Genomic DNA, 19611 nt, shown 5'->3' with positions numbered 1-19611 from the left:
CTACGTTCCATAGTTGGAGTCTGCAGCCGTCCTGCTGCACGTACCTGCAGGGGCTCCACATCCCCTTAAAGGGGTAATACACAATGGGAGGGTCACACATTACAGGGATGTGCTAGTGGTTCGGGTCACATTAGGAACAATTCAGTGGAGGAATGTTCAGCTCACAGGGTCGAACATACACACGTGTTTACCATAAGAACGGTACTCATAGCGAGGCCCTTACAAATTCACTATTTGCCCACACGTGGGATTCCCTGAAATACAGCATGCTGTAAATACCGCATGACTTAATTTGGTCGGTAAAAAGAGCCAGTTGTTAAGATTCTGGCTGTTTTACTGGTAGCACCAAACATATACTAATCCGGTCCTAAATAGGCTGCACCATTTCACCAGAGGGAGGCGGGGGCAGGTAATCTGCGACATTCCGCACCTTTCCCCGTCAGGTTATTTGGCAGCTTTACTGGCTACATCCCATGCATTGTGTAAGCATCAGTGTGTGGCTACTACATCCAGGGCTGAGGCTCACTCTGGTCACGTTGTCCTCCACAAGCTGCTTGCTCTAGTGTTGAGTTGAACACCCCTTAAAGATCTGAAGAAGTTGGATGTAAAGAAACGTTACTTATCAATGTAAATTAAGAACACATACCTGTGGGTTAAAATAGCTCAACTTAGCTGCTCAGCGGGCTGAGCACTTGCTGCTGTGATCTGGCGTGATCTGTAGGTCGCCGGTTCGAATCCCGGCCAGGCCAACTCAGCCTTTCATTCTTCGGTAAAAGTACCAAATTTGGTTGGCTTATGTTCTATGTGAAGCATTTTGGCAGACATTTGTCACCAGTGTTTCCTAAATTAAACCACTCAAACAAGCTGAACGCGAATCCGCACAGTAAGTATTATTTCTCAAATGAAACAAATGGCCACACAAGCATGTGTAAATCGTTCTTTATTTCTATGCCCATTCTGCTGGACAGGTGGAGTTGACCGCGTTCAGGGCTAAAGCAACTGCAGGAAGTCATGTATGGCTTCATCTTCTGTCATAAACAATGTTTTAAGAATCGTGATGTCCGTGTTCTCATTCCAGCTTCACTCTTGGGTTGTTCATAAAGTCGGACATTTTGATGAGTCCATCAGGTCCAATGCTGTGTGGAACAGGGAAACACGTGTGTTAGGTGCAATAATACATAGAACACAAAAGAGGCAACGACATCACAGCAGAAATAGGCCTCATCTTCGTGAATGCCACTGTAGCCTCGTTACTCAATGGGCATCATTATAGTGTGGTAACAAAGCAGAAGTAATTCTATTAAAGTCCATTTTTTTGGCAGTAACAAACTGACTGCCCCTTTTACCACACCGCTAAATGATGGCGTTTGGCCTTGAAGTGCCGAATTCGTCGACAGCACGATTCCGGGGGTAAACCATCCACTTCAAGGCAAAACATTATAAAATGTACCACAGGCAGAAATACCACCCAGTGTAAAGTCACCAAATCCCCAATGGAGTCCTATGGATTCCAAATAATGGAGTACTACACCATTGTTACCCCACTAGTAATCCGGTAAAAACGTGGGATCAAGTGGCAGCAATGGTAAACCGGTTTGGCGGTATGTCCATGGAAAAATTGCAGAATTAGGGACATGCTCGACATGCGGCCCATTGCCTCCCTGTACCCATTTTCTACAATTTTGGCCTAATCTGTGTTACCTTTCTACTTTGTCCCCAGTGTTATTTTAAGCCTACAGCAGGTCACACACTTGAGTGCTCATAGGTAACAGCATGAATGATATGGCTTCCCAAACAGCAGAAGCTATGTAATGCCCAACAAAATGTCCAGGCGATATCTACATGATTTACCAGTAATCGCCATTACTCTGAGTCGCACTTCTCCTTGCCACAGTGCTCACTTTATTGAAGGGAATCTCAACTTGCAGGACAGGCACAACAGCATACCTGAAAACCTGTCCGCTTTATTTCATCCCTCTTCACTGGAGGAAGGCTCTGCCCAGTGGTCGACTGTAAATAGTTCCATTTCAACCATTCCTGAACAGCCCTTTTTAAATTAAAACATATCTCTTCACTTTACCACCCTACAGCATTTACAGCAAAACTGAAATCAGTTTCACTGTATATTCACAAAGACTGAATGACATCTTAGCCTGGAGGAACTCCATCTGGCTTCATCCATCAGAAGCTGGAGGAGGTTCCGCTAACACTAAGAAACTAGCTCTCACAAAACCCCATCTCCCCCTTGATTGTTGGAAAGCTTGTCAAGTTAGTTATCATCTCAGGTTAAATGCTTAGATGTTACAGTGGACAAAGGTCCAGGCCATTTCTACAGGATGTTATTTTAACATTAGCTGGCTACATGGGATTTGTCTATACATGCCACTGGACAAGTGTGCAGTTAGTGTAATAGTCTTAGTGACCAGTCACGTGGACTAGAGTAATGCACTCCTCTGGGATACTTCAGGACCACAGACTAGTCATCCCTCTCACTCTTTCCGACCAGAGGAGATAAAAGACTTTGGGCCTCATTACGACACTGGTGCTCACGTAATGAAGGGTGCCGGTACGGGACCGGCACCCTTCATTACGGGAGCGCCGATTGCGAGGTTCCCTTTGCGGGACCCGGAACAGACGTCTGGTAAAACCAGACGTCCTTTCCGAGTCCTGCAAGGGGAAGAGGGAGCTAATAACGGGCCATTCATAATGTGCCCATTATTATCTTATTACCTCCCTCCCCATTCCCATGGAGCCCTGAATGGGGAATGGTTCCTTCAAGGAGGAATTACCGGGTCCTCCAATGTTGCAATTACCCGGTAATTCCCCATTGAAGGAACCCGGTATTGGAGCCCGGTCTGGAGGCAGCCATGGTGCTAATGGCACCATGGCTACCTCCAACCTCATAATGAGGTCCTTTCAGTCTTGGGATCCAGGCTTTGTAATTACTAAATATTTTTCATGACAACACACCTTTTTCTAGTGGCCCACCCCTGTTGAAGCAGCTGTTGTTCAGGTAGGTAGGTATTAAGTATGGGTCCCAGCAGAGTTAAGATCAGCGTGTAGAGGCTATTGATTTCTCAAGACCATATATAAATGTTCCAATGGAGAAGCATGTGTTTCGCCTCGCGTCCTCAAGCCTACCCGGCCCATGCCTTAGTCACAGTTCCACCACTTTTCTTGGCACACTTCTATCACTGACCATCTCCAGCTTTTGGATATGCCACAGTTGGCTTCAAAAACCCACCAGTTCTCGAAGACAGTTCAAAGACTTATTAAATAAATGGAAGCTTGAAAGAGCCATCCTATTCTCTCCCGTATCTACCCAAGGCAGTTCCCTACTTAGCCCAGGGGTCCCTCATCTCCAGGATGGTGACTAGAGATTGGTAACCCCCTTCTTTCTAGCCACTACCTAGCTGGTCGTGATTGTCAAAGGGCAAACACCCTTTCTCTCTGTCTCCCTTTGGTTACAATCAAGGTGAAATCCTAACCTAGGTCCTTATATACTATTAATACAAGAAGCAGAGCCTTCCAGACACTGAGGCTTCAATTATTCCGTCTCCTTTATGCTCTTGTACTTCTCACCCTGATGTTCTATCTTTCCTTTCTATTTCTTCTACTCTCCTCCCATTCTCTTTTGTCTCTTCCATTTCCCGTCTGACCCTCCAATTTTCTCTCGCTTACTCTTAGTCTCTTCTCCTTGCTATTACTACTCTCTGTTCTCCACACTACTATCCCCTCTCCACACTACTACTCTCCTCCTCTCCACTCTAGTACTCTCCCCCTCTCCACTCTAGTACTCTACTTTCTCTATTATTCTCTCCTCTCTACTGTTACTATTCGCTCCCTCTGCACTACTACTGCTTTCTCCCCTCAACTACTGCTACTCTCCCCTCTACTATTATTCTTTTCTCTCAACTACTATGACTCTACCCCTCCTCATTACTACTCTCCCCTCTCCACTACTACTCTCCCCTCTCCCCTTCTACTCTGCACTCCACCCACACCTTCTCCCTCAGTCACCCTGCTCTCTCACCTTCCCAGTCACCGCTAGTCTCTCTAGGTTGGGCTATTGTAACAGCCTCTTTCGAAATCTACCTGCCCCCACTCTCCGCCCTCTGCAACTAATCCAGAACAGGACTGCAAGACTTGTCCTTGGCCTCAAGCCCTGGGATCGTATCTCTCCAGCTCTGAAATCTCTCCATTGGCTCCCAGTGGATGCAAGGATTAAATTCAAAACCCTCTGCATTGTCCACAAGGCTTTCTGGGGCCTGCGTCCAAAATACCTTCAGCTATCCCTCTGCAAATACCTCCCCTCTCGAGCTCTTTGCTCCTCTACCTCTAACTCCCTCAGGGTCAGTCGTTTTTCAAAGAAACAAGCTTGGGGTAGATCTCTGTCTTCAGTTGGGGCCTCCCTTTGGAACAGCCTCCCTGCCACTCTAAAACTTGAGGAGAACCATCTCCAGCTCCGGAAGCACCTCAAGACCTTCCTCTTTTCTTCTGCCTTCGCACCCCCTCTCCCTTGCTGATCTGTTCTCTCTTGGCACCGTGCACCTGGCCACCCTCTGTCCTCCGGGCCCAGGTACCTGCTCACCCTGCCAGCCTCCCGCACTGCCTTCGGGCCACCCCTTGCACTAGGGTCTGTATCTGTACCCATGCATCCCCCCCTTTTTCTTTCTGCACTTATCAGACCTACCCTGTCTGCTGCCTTAAACCTAGCACTTGCAAATTGCTGGCTGCACTACCACTGTTTGTTGCCTTTATTATTTATCTATTTATTATTATTTATTTGTTTCTTCTCTGCTTCGCACTTTCAACTTCTCTCCCTTCCATGCACTTTTTCCCTCCCTCTCTTCCATGCACTTGCGCGTTCTCAATGTCACTGGGCCTAGTAAGATCGCTGTTTTGTTCTCCCCTGTTCCCCTCCCTTGCCTTGTCGTGCTCTGAAACACTTGTGTACAAGCGCAATAGAAATAAAATATCAATATCGATAGCAATACTCTACATTTATTAGCCTCACTCACACTCCTTGCATGCACACTCACACCCAAGTACCGCTGTCTCCCACCAAGCAATGCATCACCTTGCACACTCCTTCAGCAATTCTTTTCCACACACCTCGGCACAGTCCTTCCTCCACTTAGTCTTTTGGTGCTCCTTCTCTTCGCCTGACCTCACTGAACAACCCACACCTTCCTATTTCCTGTGCATCGTTTTATCCTCCCCTTCCATCTCCATTGGTTCTCTCCCTCAGCTGGTTGTGTAGGCCAACCGCTGGCTTTCCTCTCACCAGTAGCTGGGTTACAGGTAAGAAAAGGCATATAATGGGCTGCAAGGCCAACCCCCTTTTCATGCACAGGTCTGCCGGCATACAGTCAATGTCCCAGTTCATCTCAGGGCTGCGTGGATTGCACTACAGACCTGCAGTTCCTCTCTGCCTATCTCCAGGTTGATATTCTCACTCACCCTCCACCACCAGGCTTTCTGGGTGATGTAGTCCTACGGACAAATAGAAAGAAATGGCACAGCAGTGTGCAATACCCCTCCCCCTTAAGCACTCCCTTGTGACCCCCTTCTAAAGAAGCCCTCTGCCGATACTTCCTCTCCGGCTAAGTATCATCCGATCTCCATCACTCCTTTCCTGGGCAAACTCTTGGAGAAGCTGGTCATCGTCCAGCTTAATCTACATACCAAATCTGTTGGTTTCCTCCATGATAACCAGTCTGGCTTCAGAGCTGCCAGTAGCACAGAAACTGCTCTTCTGAACACCCGTGAAGACTTGCTCACCAATCTTGACTCTAATCTCCCTTCTGTCCTCATTCACCTTCATCTCTCCTCTGATTTTGACACTGTCAACCATGCGATGCTGCTCAATCGCCTCTGCAACAACATTGGTCTGGCCTGGTTGACCTCCTTTCTCACTGACCGACCCTCTCAGGTCCAACTGGGGTCTTTTATTCCCCAGGGTTCTAACCTCTCTCCCTGGCTCTTCAACCACTACCTGGCACCTCTTTCCCACTGCATCACTACTTTCTGCTCCAAATTTCAATATTATGCGGATGACACTTTGCTCTTTCAGGCTCCCCTCAGCCACTTCTGCTTCTTCTCTCATACCAGACTGTCTGGCCACAATTCATGAATGGTGTGCCGCCAATGATCTCTTCCTTAATGCCAGTAAGACTGAGATCCTCCTCATTGGGACACCCGATCCCTCCTTTCCTCTCTTTCTTTCTCTCTCTCTCTGACCGCCCACTCTGAGCCCTCTTGGTGTCTTCTTCAACTCCACCCTCTCCTTCTCTCCTCACATCGCTGTCGTCTCTAAGAAGTCAAACTATCAGCTGCACCTCCTCAGAGGTATTCTTCCTTTTTTCACTTTCCACCAGAAGCTCACTGTCTCCAGAGCTCTGGTCTTCTCTATTCTGGACTACTGCAATTGCCTCGTTCTAATTCTTCCTGCCTCTAGTCTTCCACCATTACCACCTATCCATAACAGGACTGCGAGACTTGTCCTTGGCCTCAAGCCAGGGCTCATATCTCTCCAGCTCTGAAATCTCTTCACTGGCTCCCGCTAGCTGCAAGGAGCAAGTGGAAGACCCTCTGCATCGTTCACAAGGCTTTCTGGGGCCTGTGACCGCTCTCTCTACCTCTAACTTTCTCTTCCGAAACATCTTCCTTCGCGAGCTCTCCGCTCATCCACCTCCAACTCTTTCGGGGTCAGGCGCTTCTCCAAGCAGAGAATGTGGGGCAGATCTATTTCCTCAGCTGGGGCCTCCCTCTGGAACAATCTCCCTGCATCTCTCAAACTTGAGCGGAACCACCTCCGATTCCGGAAGTAACTCAAGACCTTCCTTTTCGCTTTGCTTTCTCTCTTCCTCTCCCCTGCTGATGCACCTGACTGCTCTGTGCACTTGTTACCTGGTCACCTTCTGAACTCAGGCCCGGGTTCCTGCATGTCCAGTTGCCCTTGCACTGCCTCCGGGCTCCCCAGCAGTTAAGGGTCTGTATATGTAACCCTACAGTCCATTCTACCTGAAAAAATATGAGCGGTTATAGGTCAAAAGTTCGAATCAAAAGGTTCGAATTACAATTGGTTCGAATCAAAAGGACCGAAAACAAAAGGTTCGAAAAGTTGTTGTTTTTTTTTGGGGGAGGGGTTCCACCAACCCCCGTTATTGTGGTAAAAAACACTTTTTTTACCTACACGGAAACCCCAAAAAAATATATAATTTAAAAAAAAATCGAACCTTTGGTTTTCAATCCTATTGACTCTCACCTTTTGCATTCGAACCTTTTGTAATCGATCCTTTAAGTGGACACCCTTATGAGCCACCTGCTGCCTGCACTTGTGAGTTAACTGCACTACCCCCTCACCCCTTGGCACTTCTCCCCTTCCCTCTTCCCTGCACTTGCACGATCAGAATGACACAAGGCCTAGTAAGATAGTTATTTTGTCCTCCTTTTGTTTCTTCCTCATTGCCTTGTCATGCCTAGAAACTCTTGTGTACAGTGTATGGGAGTGAGGGGCCCCCAGGCCTCCTTGCGCCGTACACTCCTCAGTACGGGACTTGGACCACGTGCCTCCGGTAGTGGGGTTGCCCCTTGCTCTTATGTAAAGTTAACCACAGTTGACCGCTACATAGATGGGACTACTGAGCAGGACACGGGGCATCCATCTTTTGTGCCCCCTTTCGAATCCATCTTGGGTAAACAGGCCTCACTGCGATAGTACAGCAAGGCTCAGCTCCCCCTTCCACCGCAACAGCCAAGGACAGAGGCACACACAAGGTGCGCAGGCAGCTGGCTGGCCCCCACCCTTGCACTCCCCCTGCGAAGGAAAGCTCCGCGCTCCCATTCTCACGCTGAAGCTGGAGGAAGTTGCAGCAACCAATATGATACAGTTTTCTTCCTCTGAGATCACTGTCAGCATGAGAACCAGCATGTGAACCAGGATGAGCTAAGCACTTTTTGCTCGTTCGTCCCCATAAACGTGCAAGCCACCCACCCCCATTTAGAGTAATTTATTGCCATCCTGACCCTTAAAGGTATTTCTTTCAAGTGCCAGACCCTCGCCTGCGCTGCGAAACCCACCCAACACACCCGCTACTGACCTTAAGCACTTTGCCACAATATATGTTTTACTTATACTAATAGGTCTAAAGCTTAGGAGATATGTGAAACACAGCTTGACTTTTTTACATGCACAATAAAGGTCAAGGCCTCCAATTAAAGCCACGAATGACCCAATTGTACTGATAATAAATGCTATGTGTGATTTGTGTAAAAATATGAAAAGAGGTATAAAATGTTTAGATAATTTGTTATTTAGTGTTTTACGAATGCAACATATTAGCTTGGGTAGTGACCACAGTGACCGGACCCTGGCCTGCGTGGAGCACAAGATATTTGACGTCCATCATCTCGTCAGCCACTCAGCCAATCAGAAGGAAGAAATGCCACCCACACCTACAGCACCACACCGCCTGGCCAATCGGGTCCATTTAGTATTTTTTGTTAGAGTTACTTTAATTGATATATCTATGAGTGATGACGTAAATGGTTTTTGGGTTTTTTGGGTTATTTCCTAGCTGGAGAAATAAACCATCCTTTGAACTCTTGCAGCCGGTTCTCAGTGCCTCCTTCCACGACAGGGGTTGTGTTGGTTATTTTATTTTCTCTTACACGTAGTAAGCCGGGGAAAGGCACCCACATTTTTGGTGACCCCTGCAACGTGATTTAGAGAGGTGCCTCGAGGCCTGCACCGCCCGGCAGCGAGATCCAGGATGCCTCCAGCAAGACCATCGCCTCTGCGGTTGACCAGACTGTGCACATCAAGAAGAAAGGGTCAAGGGTTCCCGGTTGACGAACACCCGATCAAAAAGGCTGCTCGCCAAGGCAGGCCACGGCTTGGTTGGGGGACGGACCTGAGCGAGGTCCGGCCGTGAGCGGCGACCCTCGGAGTACCTGACTGAACACGTGGAGTCCCGGTTGCAAAGACCCCAAAGGAAGGTAAGGGCAAATACGGGAAGAAGGGAATTAGCAACAAAGGGAAGGTAGTTAAGAATAGGGTCTGTGTGAGTGACGGCTAGGCTTTTCTGATCTATCCTTTATATGGCCATTAGGTGTTGTAAGAAGTGAGAAGAAGAGAAGTGGTATCCAAGCCCGTACGGGGTAGAAGGCGGCGCCGCATAGCATTTGTCCCGACCAAGTGCAGAATAGAGATAAAGAGAAAATAGTAGGGGTCTCCTATATTGAGTAGACTCGGAGTAGTTTTAGAATATTCTTTTTCCGAGGAGGTAAGAAATCTTGAGACATAATAAAGGTGAAAGAGGTGGGGAGTGAATGCGAAATAATAGGTAGAATAGGGAAGAAGAAAAACCAGGGACAGTAACGGGAATAGGGAAAGAACAAACGCGCGCAGGCCATGCATGTGTATGTTGCATGATTATATGTTTGTTGGCCTGCTTTGTGTATATGTCCTGTTGAACACGCCAAAGTATTTCAGTACAAGTAACTTGTTGATTAATGAATAATAGGCAAAGAAATAAATTGTGAGAGGTGACCAGGTAACACCTCTCAGAAAGAACAGCTAATGTGACATACCATAATTGCGAGCATTGATAAAGAATGTAATTTCACATATTGTAACTGACATACCAAGTGAGAGGTGGGAAGGGACTCAAGGGTACCAGAACACACAAAAAAGGAAAAGAAGTATTGCCATGGGGGGAGTAACGCCACTAGCACATATTTGCCAGCACCTTCCACTATATAGCGACAGGATACAGAAGTATCACGATCAGTGGATCACTGAGATAAAAGGAGATGGGGTTATACCAATTTGGCCAGAAGGAGGGTCATTCGACAAAAGAGTCTTGGACCTAGTATCAACACATTTGCTAGCACGATACAAAGGGAAACAATTACAGAACCGGAGAGAAGTGTTAGATTTGTGGCGAATGTTCGAAGAAGTTAACCCCACGGCAGAGGTAGGCACAAGCCGAATGATAGAAAAGCAGAAAATACCTGAAGAAGTAAGCGGAACACCAAAAGGGGAGTGCTCAACAACTACAACCGAGAACGAAGTAACAAAAATCTATCCCTTAATGACCAGGCCAGGAGTAGGGTTTAGTGAGCCCATGTATATAGCACCCACCCCCACTGCTCCGTGCGGGGCAACAGCCCATGAACCCCCACCATACGACAAAGGAGGCCTGTACGGCCCCACGAGTGCGCCTCCTGTGAACCTAGCACGTTTAACAGGCGATTTAAATCGCCAGCTAGCACACGCACAAATGGAAATAACACGGTTAAGAGCTCTATGCGACAAAGGGCAAATGCTGCCAGGGGGAGGGGAGGTACCCCCGCTGTCACTGGCAGATCTCACACCTCCGATAGGGACAGCAAGCAATGCAACCCCAGCAGTCTCAGTATCAGGACAATCTATAGCATCACAAGGGACGTCATCAAAGCAAAGACAAGAACAAGAGTGGCAGTCAGGACAGTTCCTGTTCCAATTGAATAACAAGCCAGTGAGAATTATACGCCCAGATACACCAGAGAGTCAACAAAGTGGAGATCAGGGTGAAAGGCAAGGAAGTGAACCCAAGGAAAACTGGGAGGATAATAACGAGCCAGAGTCAGAAATAGAAGAAGTATGGGATGATTTAGATGAATACGAAGAGGCAGCTGCCGCAGAGGGTTCCCCACTGCCAAACTGCCGTTACCCAGACACACTATCACCACCATTATGGCAGGGTAGATTAAGACAACGAACAGGGAGGACAGGGAACATACTGGTAAGTAAAACGAAAAAAGGGAGAACGAGCAAAACAGGAAAGAAACAGAAATGCCTGTAGTGATGCCTGTAGAATTATTAGAAGTAGCGTTCCAACAACTGCACTTCCATGCTCACGTTGCAAAACAACACATCGCCTCAGACATTCAGGAGGATTGGTTTGTTCCCAATCTGCACAAATACTTGTCTAAATTTGTGATTGAATGTACTACATGTCAAACTTACAATTCAGGAATGACATTACAAACTCTGCGAGGCACTTTGCCACGCCCTACAGGTCCATTCAGAGAACTACATATCGACTATGCCGATATGGGAGAAAGATGTAATGGAGCGAGATACTTGATTGTGATGGTATGCCCTTTTTCACGGTGGGTGGAAGCGGGCCCCTGTCCCCATCCTGATGCAAAATGTGCTGCCAAGTTCCTTGTGCGAGAAGTATTCTCGCGGTGGGGAATCTGTGACGTGATCCGTTCAGACAATGGCACGCACTTTGTGAATGATCTTTTCAAAGAAGTAACCTCCCTTCTGGGGGTGAAACATAAATTATGTTCGATTTATCATCCAATGGCCAATGGAGTTGTGGACAGGATCAACGGGCTGCTCAAAAGCAATTTATCGAAATTATGCAGCACGTTGAAAAAAAATTGGATATATTGTCTGCCTCTAGCACTGTTCCAACTCAGAAATCAACCATGCAATGATCATCATTTGATCCCCCAAGAAATTGTGATGGGGAGAAGAATGCACACGCCGCTCTCTCCTGTTAGGAGGGCGTCTGAAGCACACAGAGCTGCCACAGTGTTGGGGGAAGAGTTTAAGGAATACCTAGCACAGCTAACGCGCGCAGTACGCAGCATAGCAAAACAAATTGCTCCGCCATTTACTGAAGATGTAGCAACAGACACCTCCATGCCAGCAGCAGATAGCCCGGAGGGGCCATTAATGCCAGGGAACACATCTATGTTAGAAGCTTTGTAAGAAGGTGGAATTCACCAAGACTTCATGGTCCATACACAGTGGTGTACAGCACACCAACTGCAGTTAAGGTGAAGGGACTGAAATACTGGGTGCACCTCTCGGACGTGAGAAGGGCACGCAGTGTCGCACTCCCCCAAAATGAAACAGACTGTGTGGATGGCATTGCTAACACAGTCTGACATGATGAAAACTGCAACTAAGAGAGGAAAAGTATAGTAGAAAAGCAAAATGTTTTTTTTTACATATTCTGTCTGTCTCCCTCTCTCTCTCTTTCCCTTTTTTCTCTCTTACTCTCATATGAATTATGTTATTTTTCCTATTTTTCCTCATTGTTTTTATGATAAATGGAAAGAAATTGTTAAATGCCTAACTAAGCAAAAGATGAAAAAGAATGAACAATTGCAAATATGTTTCTTTTCATGATGACTTAACAAATTTGTCTCGCCCACATAGGTTCAACATGAGCCAATGCGATGAAACGGCTGAGCAGGCTGAAATGTTAGATAGAAATATGGATGCCACTAGGGCCAGTAGATTGAGCAATGTGGAACGCGTTATAAAATATGCTGCCATACTATTTGCAATAATGATGTTTTATTTTATTTGGTATAACGTTGTTTTATTTGTGGCAAATGAAATGAACAAAGGAGGGAACGGGGCGAACATGATAAAACCAGGGTCTAAACTAATATGGACTGGAGTAACAACCATTTGGAAGGACACTTATAATGTTGAATCGAATAGTATAAATACAACGCCACCCTATGAACCATCGCATGAAAACAAAACTGCTATCCCTTTGTTGGGTAATACTATGGCCAAGGAAATAGAGCCTGGATGGGATGTAAATGACGATTACTATTGGTTGACTAACTCCAGAAATACAAGCATGCAAACACACACGGCACCAGAAATCACTACTGAATACACACATGTCACCATGAACAACATTGATGCATGGTCCAGAATATTCCCGCTGCAATATCAACGAGTTGGTACCCAATTAAAAAACAAAAGAGGTAGGAGAAAAAGGGGGGCGGGAAAAAACAGATATGATATTTATCACAACCTGGGGTTAGATGAAATAGAGAACCCCCGACACCCTGACCAATCAAATAAATGGTATTCAGACATGAGCACCGCAGCAAAGCAAGCAAGTAATGAAAGTTGCTACGTGTGCTCACTTATTCCTCATGCAACTGGAACCCCAAAAATGTTAATTCCACAGAAAGTACCCTTGTCTGAGGCCCAATGTTTGATTCATCTGATGCTGTGTAGAATAAAAAAGACATTTCAGGCACACACAGTCACCATGGAAAAATTGGAAAATGAACAAACATGCACTAGCAGACGACAATGAGTAATTTGCCTCCAAGAGCCATTTTTCATCATAAAAGGGACAAGGTATGCAGACAACAAGTGGCATGATGAAATGATTGAATGCAAAGCTGAGGTGCTTCGAGGGCTGCCAGACAAAACATACGAGTGGGTAAAAGAAACCTGCATCCCCATCTGGTCACGGCATATCACCAAGCTGACATGGGTCACACCACTGGAGAGACCCATAAGGATTCAAAAGGAAATACCGCACAAATTATTTTGCTTCCATGGAGAAGGGAAGGTGAATATGGGAAATGCACAGCAGTGCAATAAGATTTTAATAATACCAGATATGAAAAAAGGCACTGCCGCATTAATGGACATATACTGGATCTGTGGCAAACAAGCTTACCTGCCTCTCCCAGCATCCTGGAGGGGCACTTGTGCCCTAGCCACACTTCACTCAGCACTAATGGTGATACCAGAGAGCCACGTTCAGTTTACAGCAAGGCCTTCGGCTGACAGTTCGACAGCAGGCCAATCGGCTGACATATCGGCAGCAGGGCAATCGGCTGAACCATCGACAGCGCCCGATGAGACAATTGCAGAGCCCCCAGCATACAAACTATTGTCAGAAGAAACATGGAGAACCAAGTTGTCATGCAGCAAAAGATCCAATTATATTTCGTCCAAATCGTCAGAACTCCTTGCTGAAATCCTGCAGCAGTACAAGCTTTTCTCATCTGCAGAGACATTTTTTGCATAATTTTTAGCACCAGGCGTTCAAGACAGCACAAACGCGAAATGGCTGCAGATAACACGCTGGGAGCTCATCCAGCTGGCTAACGACACTGAAGAAGGATTCAACGTCATAAAAATAGAGCTCCGTGCACTGCACCTGATGACGATGCAAAACAGATATGTCTTAGATCTTATCACGGCGATGGATGGCGGTGTTTGCAAAATAATTGGGGGGCGTGCTGCACGTTCGTACCAACTTCAGATGCTGATAACGGGACACTGTCACATGTGATAACAGCAGTGCATAATTTAGGAGAAAGAATGAGAACGGAAGGTGGAGCAGACAACAACATGTGGTTCGACAATCTGTTCAGCTGGATACCATCATGGGTGAACATAGCAGCGAAGATACTCATTTCCATTATTGTCTTTCTTCTCCTAATATTCTGTGTGTGCCAACTGGGACTAAGATGCTGTGAAAATAATATGCCTAATTCAGCGATGATGATGGTAACAGTGGGCCGACAGACAACGGTGGCTACTCTGATAGATGCCCAAGTACAAACTGGAGAATACACCACACTGCAGTATAGAATGACTGCCATCTATAGGCAGTATGGGGACATGGTCGATAATCTACATCACACTACCATTAAAGAACCAAAGGACTTGCTGTGGTATAACGAGGTTTGGATAGATTTGGATGGGGATGGTGGGATATACTTAATGGTCACCCCAGAAGAATACGCAAGAAGGGGTAACATCTTAAGAAGTGTGTTGTCATGATCTCTGCTTCCAAAAGGTCAGGGTTTTCCCAACTCCCTTGGAAGCAGATCCATAACCCAGGTTCCGAGTGCCAACCAGTCCCTATTGGGACCTTTTGGACCCAGTCCTGGCGCCAGTGGCACCAGGCTCATAAATATGCCCAGTCCCAGCGCTGGAAGCGCCGGGCTCATAATGCTTGGGTGGACTTACCTGCAGCAGACCATGCTGCTTACTTGCCTGCCAGTTGAGTCTCTGATCCTCTTCTGTTTGGAACTACTTTTCCTGTTGGGTGGGGCAGGAGCCACTCCCTAGATTCAGAACACTGGAACTCTTCTGGAAAGCAGGAACTCTTTTCTTACCTAGGCGTGGCTGTGGAAGGAGACACCTAAGCACTACAGGAGGCTATTTAAACCACACCCGATGGATGAATCTTGCTTTGCGTTATTCTGCATCCTCAGCAGCAGAACGCTCATCGTGTCTTCTGCATCTGATCCTGGGCCTAAGGAAAAAGGCTTACCATTCTGAATCCAGTCTTCAGCAACACCTATAAAGACAAGAAAGAACAGGTTAGCATTACGGTCTTCAGTGACAGCTCTTCACTTACCTGGTCCATCGGCTGTCACCAACGCCTCGCGCTGCATTCCGGCATCTGAAAGACAAAGGCTTACCTACTCTTCGTGCGCTCCGGAGGTCTTCACACTGCATTCCGGCATCTGAAAGACAAAAGCTTACCAACTCTTCGCACGCTCTGGAGGCCTTCGGCGCTGCATCCCGCATCTGAAAGACAAAACAAGGTGCGTTTAAAGACATTCGGGAACTTTAATACTCACGTGCCATTACCCCTTTCCACATCTAACCCAGTGGGTATTCCGGCACCCTGCAGCCGCCCCGAACTTGTACCTGCAAAATAAAAAGACAGTTAGAGCGCATCGTGAAGCAGGCAACAAGCCCTTACTTACGTGCTTCCAGGCGCTTCTATTCATCACACGGGCTCCATCTTCAACTCACTTCAGCCCGCCATCCGCCATCGCCGGAACCCTGCAAAACAAGAGACATCATTACTAAAGACTTTAAAGACATTAGAATTACTCGAAACTTACCGTTCGTGCAGTAAACGACGGACAGCAGTCCTCTGAAGTCAAGAGGCCTGCTCCCCTTATCCAGTGAAGAAACTGGTTACAGCACCCTGCCTCGAGGCAGATGGAGAGCATGGCGTTCACTTACCTAAGGTGAGAGCGTTAACCTTTGGGGTTCTACAGGAGAAGAGAAAGGGAAGAAGAGAGAGACATTCAATAACCCAGTTCATTAATCCCACATTTTCTATCTGCAGACATCTTACCCTTCGAGCCAGACATACAGTGCACAGAGGTCCAGCCCAAATAGCCAGCCGTGTGTTACACATCACGTTTGAAGATACGGTATACGCCCAGTCAAGACCGGCGCCTCTACGGGAATCAGGTGAGCGTTACAGAACGCAAAGCCTACCACAAAACTCCCGTCCAGGCGCTATGGAAACCTCGGATACCGACCAGCTAGCCCAGTTACTTGGGGAACTAAGGGCAGAAGTGCATGCAGCCCGTCAGGAAACGAACGCTCTAAGAAGGGAACTGATTATTTCTAAGGAGCGAACAGATGATCTCGCTAGACAATTGCTACAGTCACAAGCCGGACAGACCCCGTTACCCGCATCTGGGGAAATCTTCCTTCTACATCCTCTATGAATCCAGTGCAGATCAACCTACCTGGGAATGTACCTCTGGCTCCGCCCGAACGATTTTCTGGTGACCCAAAGAGGTTTGCAGTATTTATCAATCAGTGCCGGTTGCATTTCTTATGCCGGCCAGCAGCCTTTCCAACTGATCAAGCTAAAGTAGCTTTCGTGCTTTCGTACCTTAGTGGCAATGCGGCAGACTGGTCGATCCCTCTAGTAAATCAAGATGATCCGGTCCTCCATGATTTTCAAGCTTTTCAGCTCAGTATGGAAAAACTGTTCGCAAGACATTCACAGGGGCAGGCCTTGGACAATGAGCTTCTTTCGTTGCGACAAGGTAATCAAGACCTTTTGGCTTATATTGCGTCTTTCAACAGACTGATACTGGAAACTCACTGGCCTGAGGACAAAAGGATTATGCTGTTTTATAGAGGTCTACGCGGAGAGCTCAAAGATGTTTTAGCCCAAGTAGTGAATCCCCCACAGGATTGTTCGGACTATATAGACTTAGTCGTTCAAATAGATCACAGACTGCAGAACAGGAAGGCCGATCGTTCCAAGTTTGATGCTCGAGTATTTTCCAAACCGCCAACTCCTTCCAAAGGAGTAGACTCCGGGGAACCCATGCAAATAGGGGGTCTGAAAGGTCCTGTAACACAAAAGGAGCGGGAAAGGAGAAAACAGTTGCAATTATGCCTCTATTGCGGAAACTCAGGGCACTTTCTTCGAGACTGTCCGGTGAAACCTGCCAAGAAGGCAGTAGGAGCTGCAGTTACCAAAGTTACAAACTCTGAGCAGGGAAACGACCTCGCCCGACAAGAATAGAGGTCCTCTTGCCAAGCGTGAAAACCAGTTCCGTGACCTCGCATTTCGTGATACCTATGGTCCTCATTAGCCCTGATAATCCGGATCGATTACATGCAATTGAAGTGTAACGCTCACCTGATTCTCGCAGAGGCGCCAGTCTTGACTGGGCGACTACTGTATCTTCAAAGGTGATGTGTAGCACCCGGTTGGCTCTTTAGGCTGGACCTCTGTGCACTGTATGCCTGACGTGTAGAGTAAGATGTCTGCAGATAGAAAATATGGGGTTAATGAACTGGGGTTATTGGGGTGTCCCTATCTCTTTCCTCTTCTCCTCTCCTGTAGACCCCCAAAGGTTAACGCTCTCACCTTAGGTAAGTGAATGCCGAGCTCTCCATCTGCCTCGGGGCAGGGTGCTGTAACCAGTTTCTTCACTGGATAGGTAGCGCAGGCCTCTTGACTTCAGAGGACTGCTGTCCGTCGTTTACTGCACGAACGGTAAGTTTCGAGTCATTCAAATGTCTTTAAAGTCTTTAGTAATGATGTCTCTTGTTTTGCAGGGTTCCGGCGATGGCGGATGACGGGCTGAAGTGAGTTGAAGATGGAGCCCGTGTGATGAATAGAAGCGCCTGGAAGCACGTAAGTAAGCGCTTGTTGCCTGCTTCACTATGCGCTCTAACTGTCTTTTTATTTTGCAGGTACGAGTTCGGAGCGGCTGCAGGGTGCCGGAATACCCACTGGATTAGATGTGGAAAGGAGTAATGGCACGTGAGTATTAAAGTTCCCCAATGTCTTTAAACGCACCTTGTTTTGTCTTTCAGATGCGGGATGCAGCGCCGAAGGCCTCCGGAGCGTGCAAAGAGTTGGTAAACTTTTGTCTTTCAGATGCCGGAATGCTAACCTGTTCTTTCTTGTCTTTATAGGTGTTGCTGAAGACTGGATTCAGGATGGTAAGCCTTTGCCTTTCAGATGCCGGAATGCTAACCTGTTCTTTCTTGTCTTTATAGGTGTTGCTGAAGACTGGATTCAGGATGGTAAGCCTTTTTCCTTAGGCCCAGGACCGGATGCAGAAGACACGATGAGCGTTCTGCTGCAGAGGTTGCAGAATAACGCAAAGCAAGATTCATCCACCGGGTGTGGTTTAAATAGCCTCCTGTAGTGCTTAGGTGTCTCCTTCCACAGCCACGCCTAAGTAAGAAAAGAGTTCCTGGTAAGAAAAGAGTTCCTGCCTTCCAGAAGAGTTCCAGTGTTCTGAATCTAGGGAGTGGCTCCAGCCCCACCCAACAGGAAAAGTAGTTCCAAACAGAAGAGGATTAGAGGCTCAACTGGCAGGCAAGTAAGCAGCATGGTCTGCTGAAGGTAAGTCCACCCAAGCATTATGAGCCCGGCGCTTCCAGCGCTGGGACTGGGCATATTTATGAGCCTGGTGCCACTGGCGCCAGGACTGGGTCCAAAAGGTCCCAATTGGGACTGGTTGGCACTCGGAACCTGGGTTATGGATCTGCTTCCAAGGGAGTTGGGAAAACCCTGACCTTTTGGAAGCAGAGATCATGACAGTACCCCTCCTCAAGGCCCCTCCCAAACCGGGCTTCTCCGGGGGTTTTGGCTTGTCAGGAAATGTTCGGTGAAATCTTTTGATTAGGCGAGGAGCGTGGACATATTCAGCAGGTTCCCAGAATCTCTCTTGGGGGCCGTAGCCTTTCCAGTCAATTAGGTAGAATAGTTTAGATTTGGAGATCTTAGAGTCCAGAATGCTTTTGACTTCAAACTCGAGTTCTCCATCCACTAGGATAGGTTTTGGAGATTTGGTTAGTCGGGTTTGAGGTTGCACGGGTTTTAATAGAGAGACGTGGAAGACCGGATGTATCTTCATGTGCGGGGGCAAGTCCAACTTGACCGCTACTGGGTTTACTATGGTAGTGATGGAATAGGGACCAAGGTATCTTGGGTTGAATGTGCGGGGCCCTTTTAGAGATAGATATTTGGTGGATAACCAGACTTGATCCCCTACTTGATAGTGAGGGGCTTCCTTCCGATGTTGATCTGCTCCTTTCTTGTATTGTTCTTTAGCCCTTTGAAGGTGAGAAACAGCTTCCTTAAAGGCTTGGGTGATTGTAGAATGCAGGTAGTCTACTGCTGGTGTTTCAAGATCTTGGAGGGGATCCAACTCCGAGGTTCGAGGGTGACTGCCGTACAAAAGAAAAAACGGGGTTTTCCCAGTTCCCGAATGGACAGAGTTATTGTAGGCATACTCGGCTATCCAAAGGATATCTTTCCAAGTTTTTTCAGTTTGTTGCAGCATGCAGCGTAAATACTGTTCCAGAGTTTGATTGGTCCTCTCGGTTTGTCCGTCGGTCTGAGGGTGGTGACTGGTCGATAGTCTCACATCAATTTGAGCCGACCGACAGCAACTTTGCCAAAAATGAGAAATAAATTGACTACCTCGATCCGAAATTAGAACCGAAGGAAAACCGTGCAGTCGGACGATGTTTTCGAG

The 19611-nt window shown here is 47.2% G+C and overlaps 1 protein-coding gene across 4 annotated transcripts in view; it reads right to left on the bottom strand.

Annotated features, from left to right (window-relative positions):
• Positions 1 to 923: 923 nt before the first annotated feature.
• LOC138489085 (ropporin-1-like) overlaps positions 924 to 19611 on the bottom strand; it is a 547380-nt gene continuing 528692 nt past the window's right edge. For all 4 annotated transcript variants that reach the window (XR_011274750.1, XR_011274751.1, XM_069616668.1 and 1 more), the window contains one exon: positions 924 to 1136. Coding sequence is in view for 2 of the 4 variants with exons in the window: in XM_069616668.1 (XP_069472769.1) it covers positions 1070 to 1136 (67 nt within the window). In the remaining 2 variants the exon portion in view is untranslated. The remainder of the gene's footprint in view (positions 1137 to 19611) is intronic.

Source organism: Ambystoma mexicanum, chromosome 9, assembly GCF_040938575.1.
Source record: "Ambystoma mexicanum isolate Mex_15411 chromosome 9, UKY_AmexF1_1, whole genome shotgun sequence".
In the NCBI taxonomy this organism is placed as follows: domain Eukaryota; kingdom Metazoa; phylum Chordata; class Amphibia; order Caudata; family Ambystomatidae; genus Ambystoma; species Ambystoma mexicanum.
This window is presented reverse-complemented; position numbering and strand designations above follow the sequence as displayed.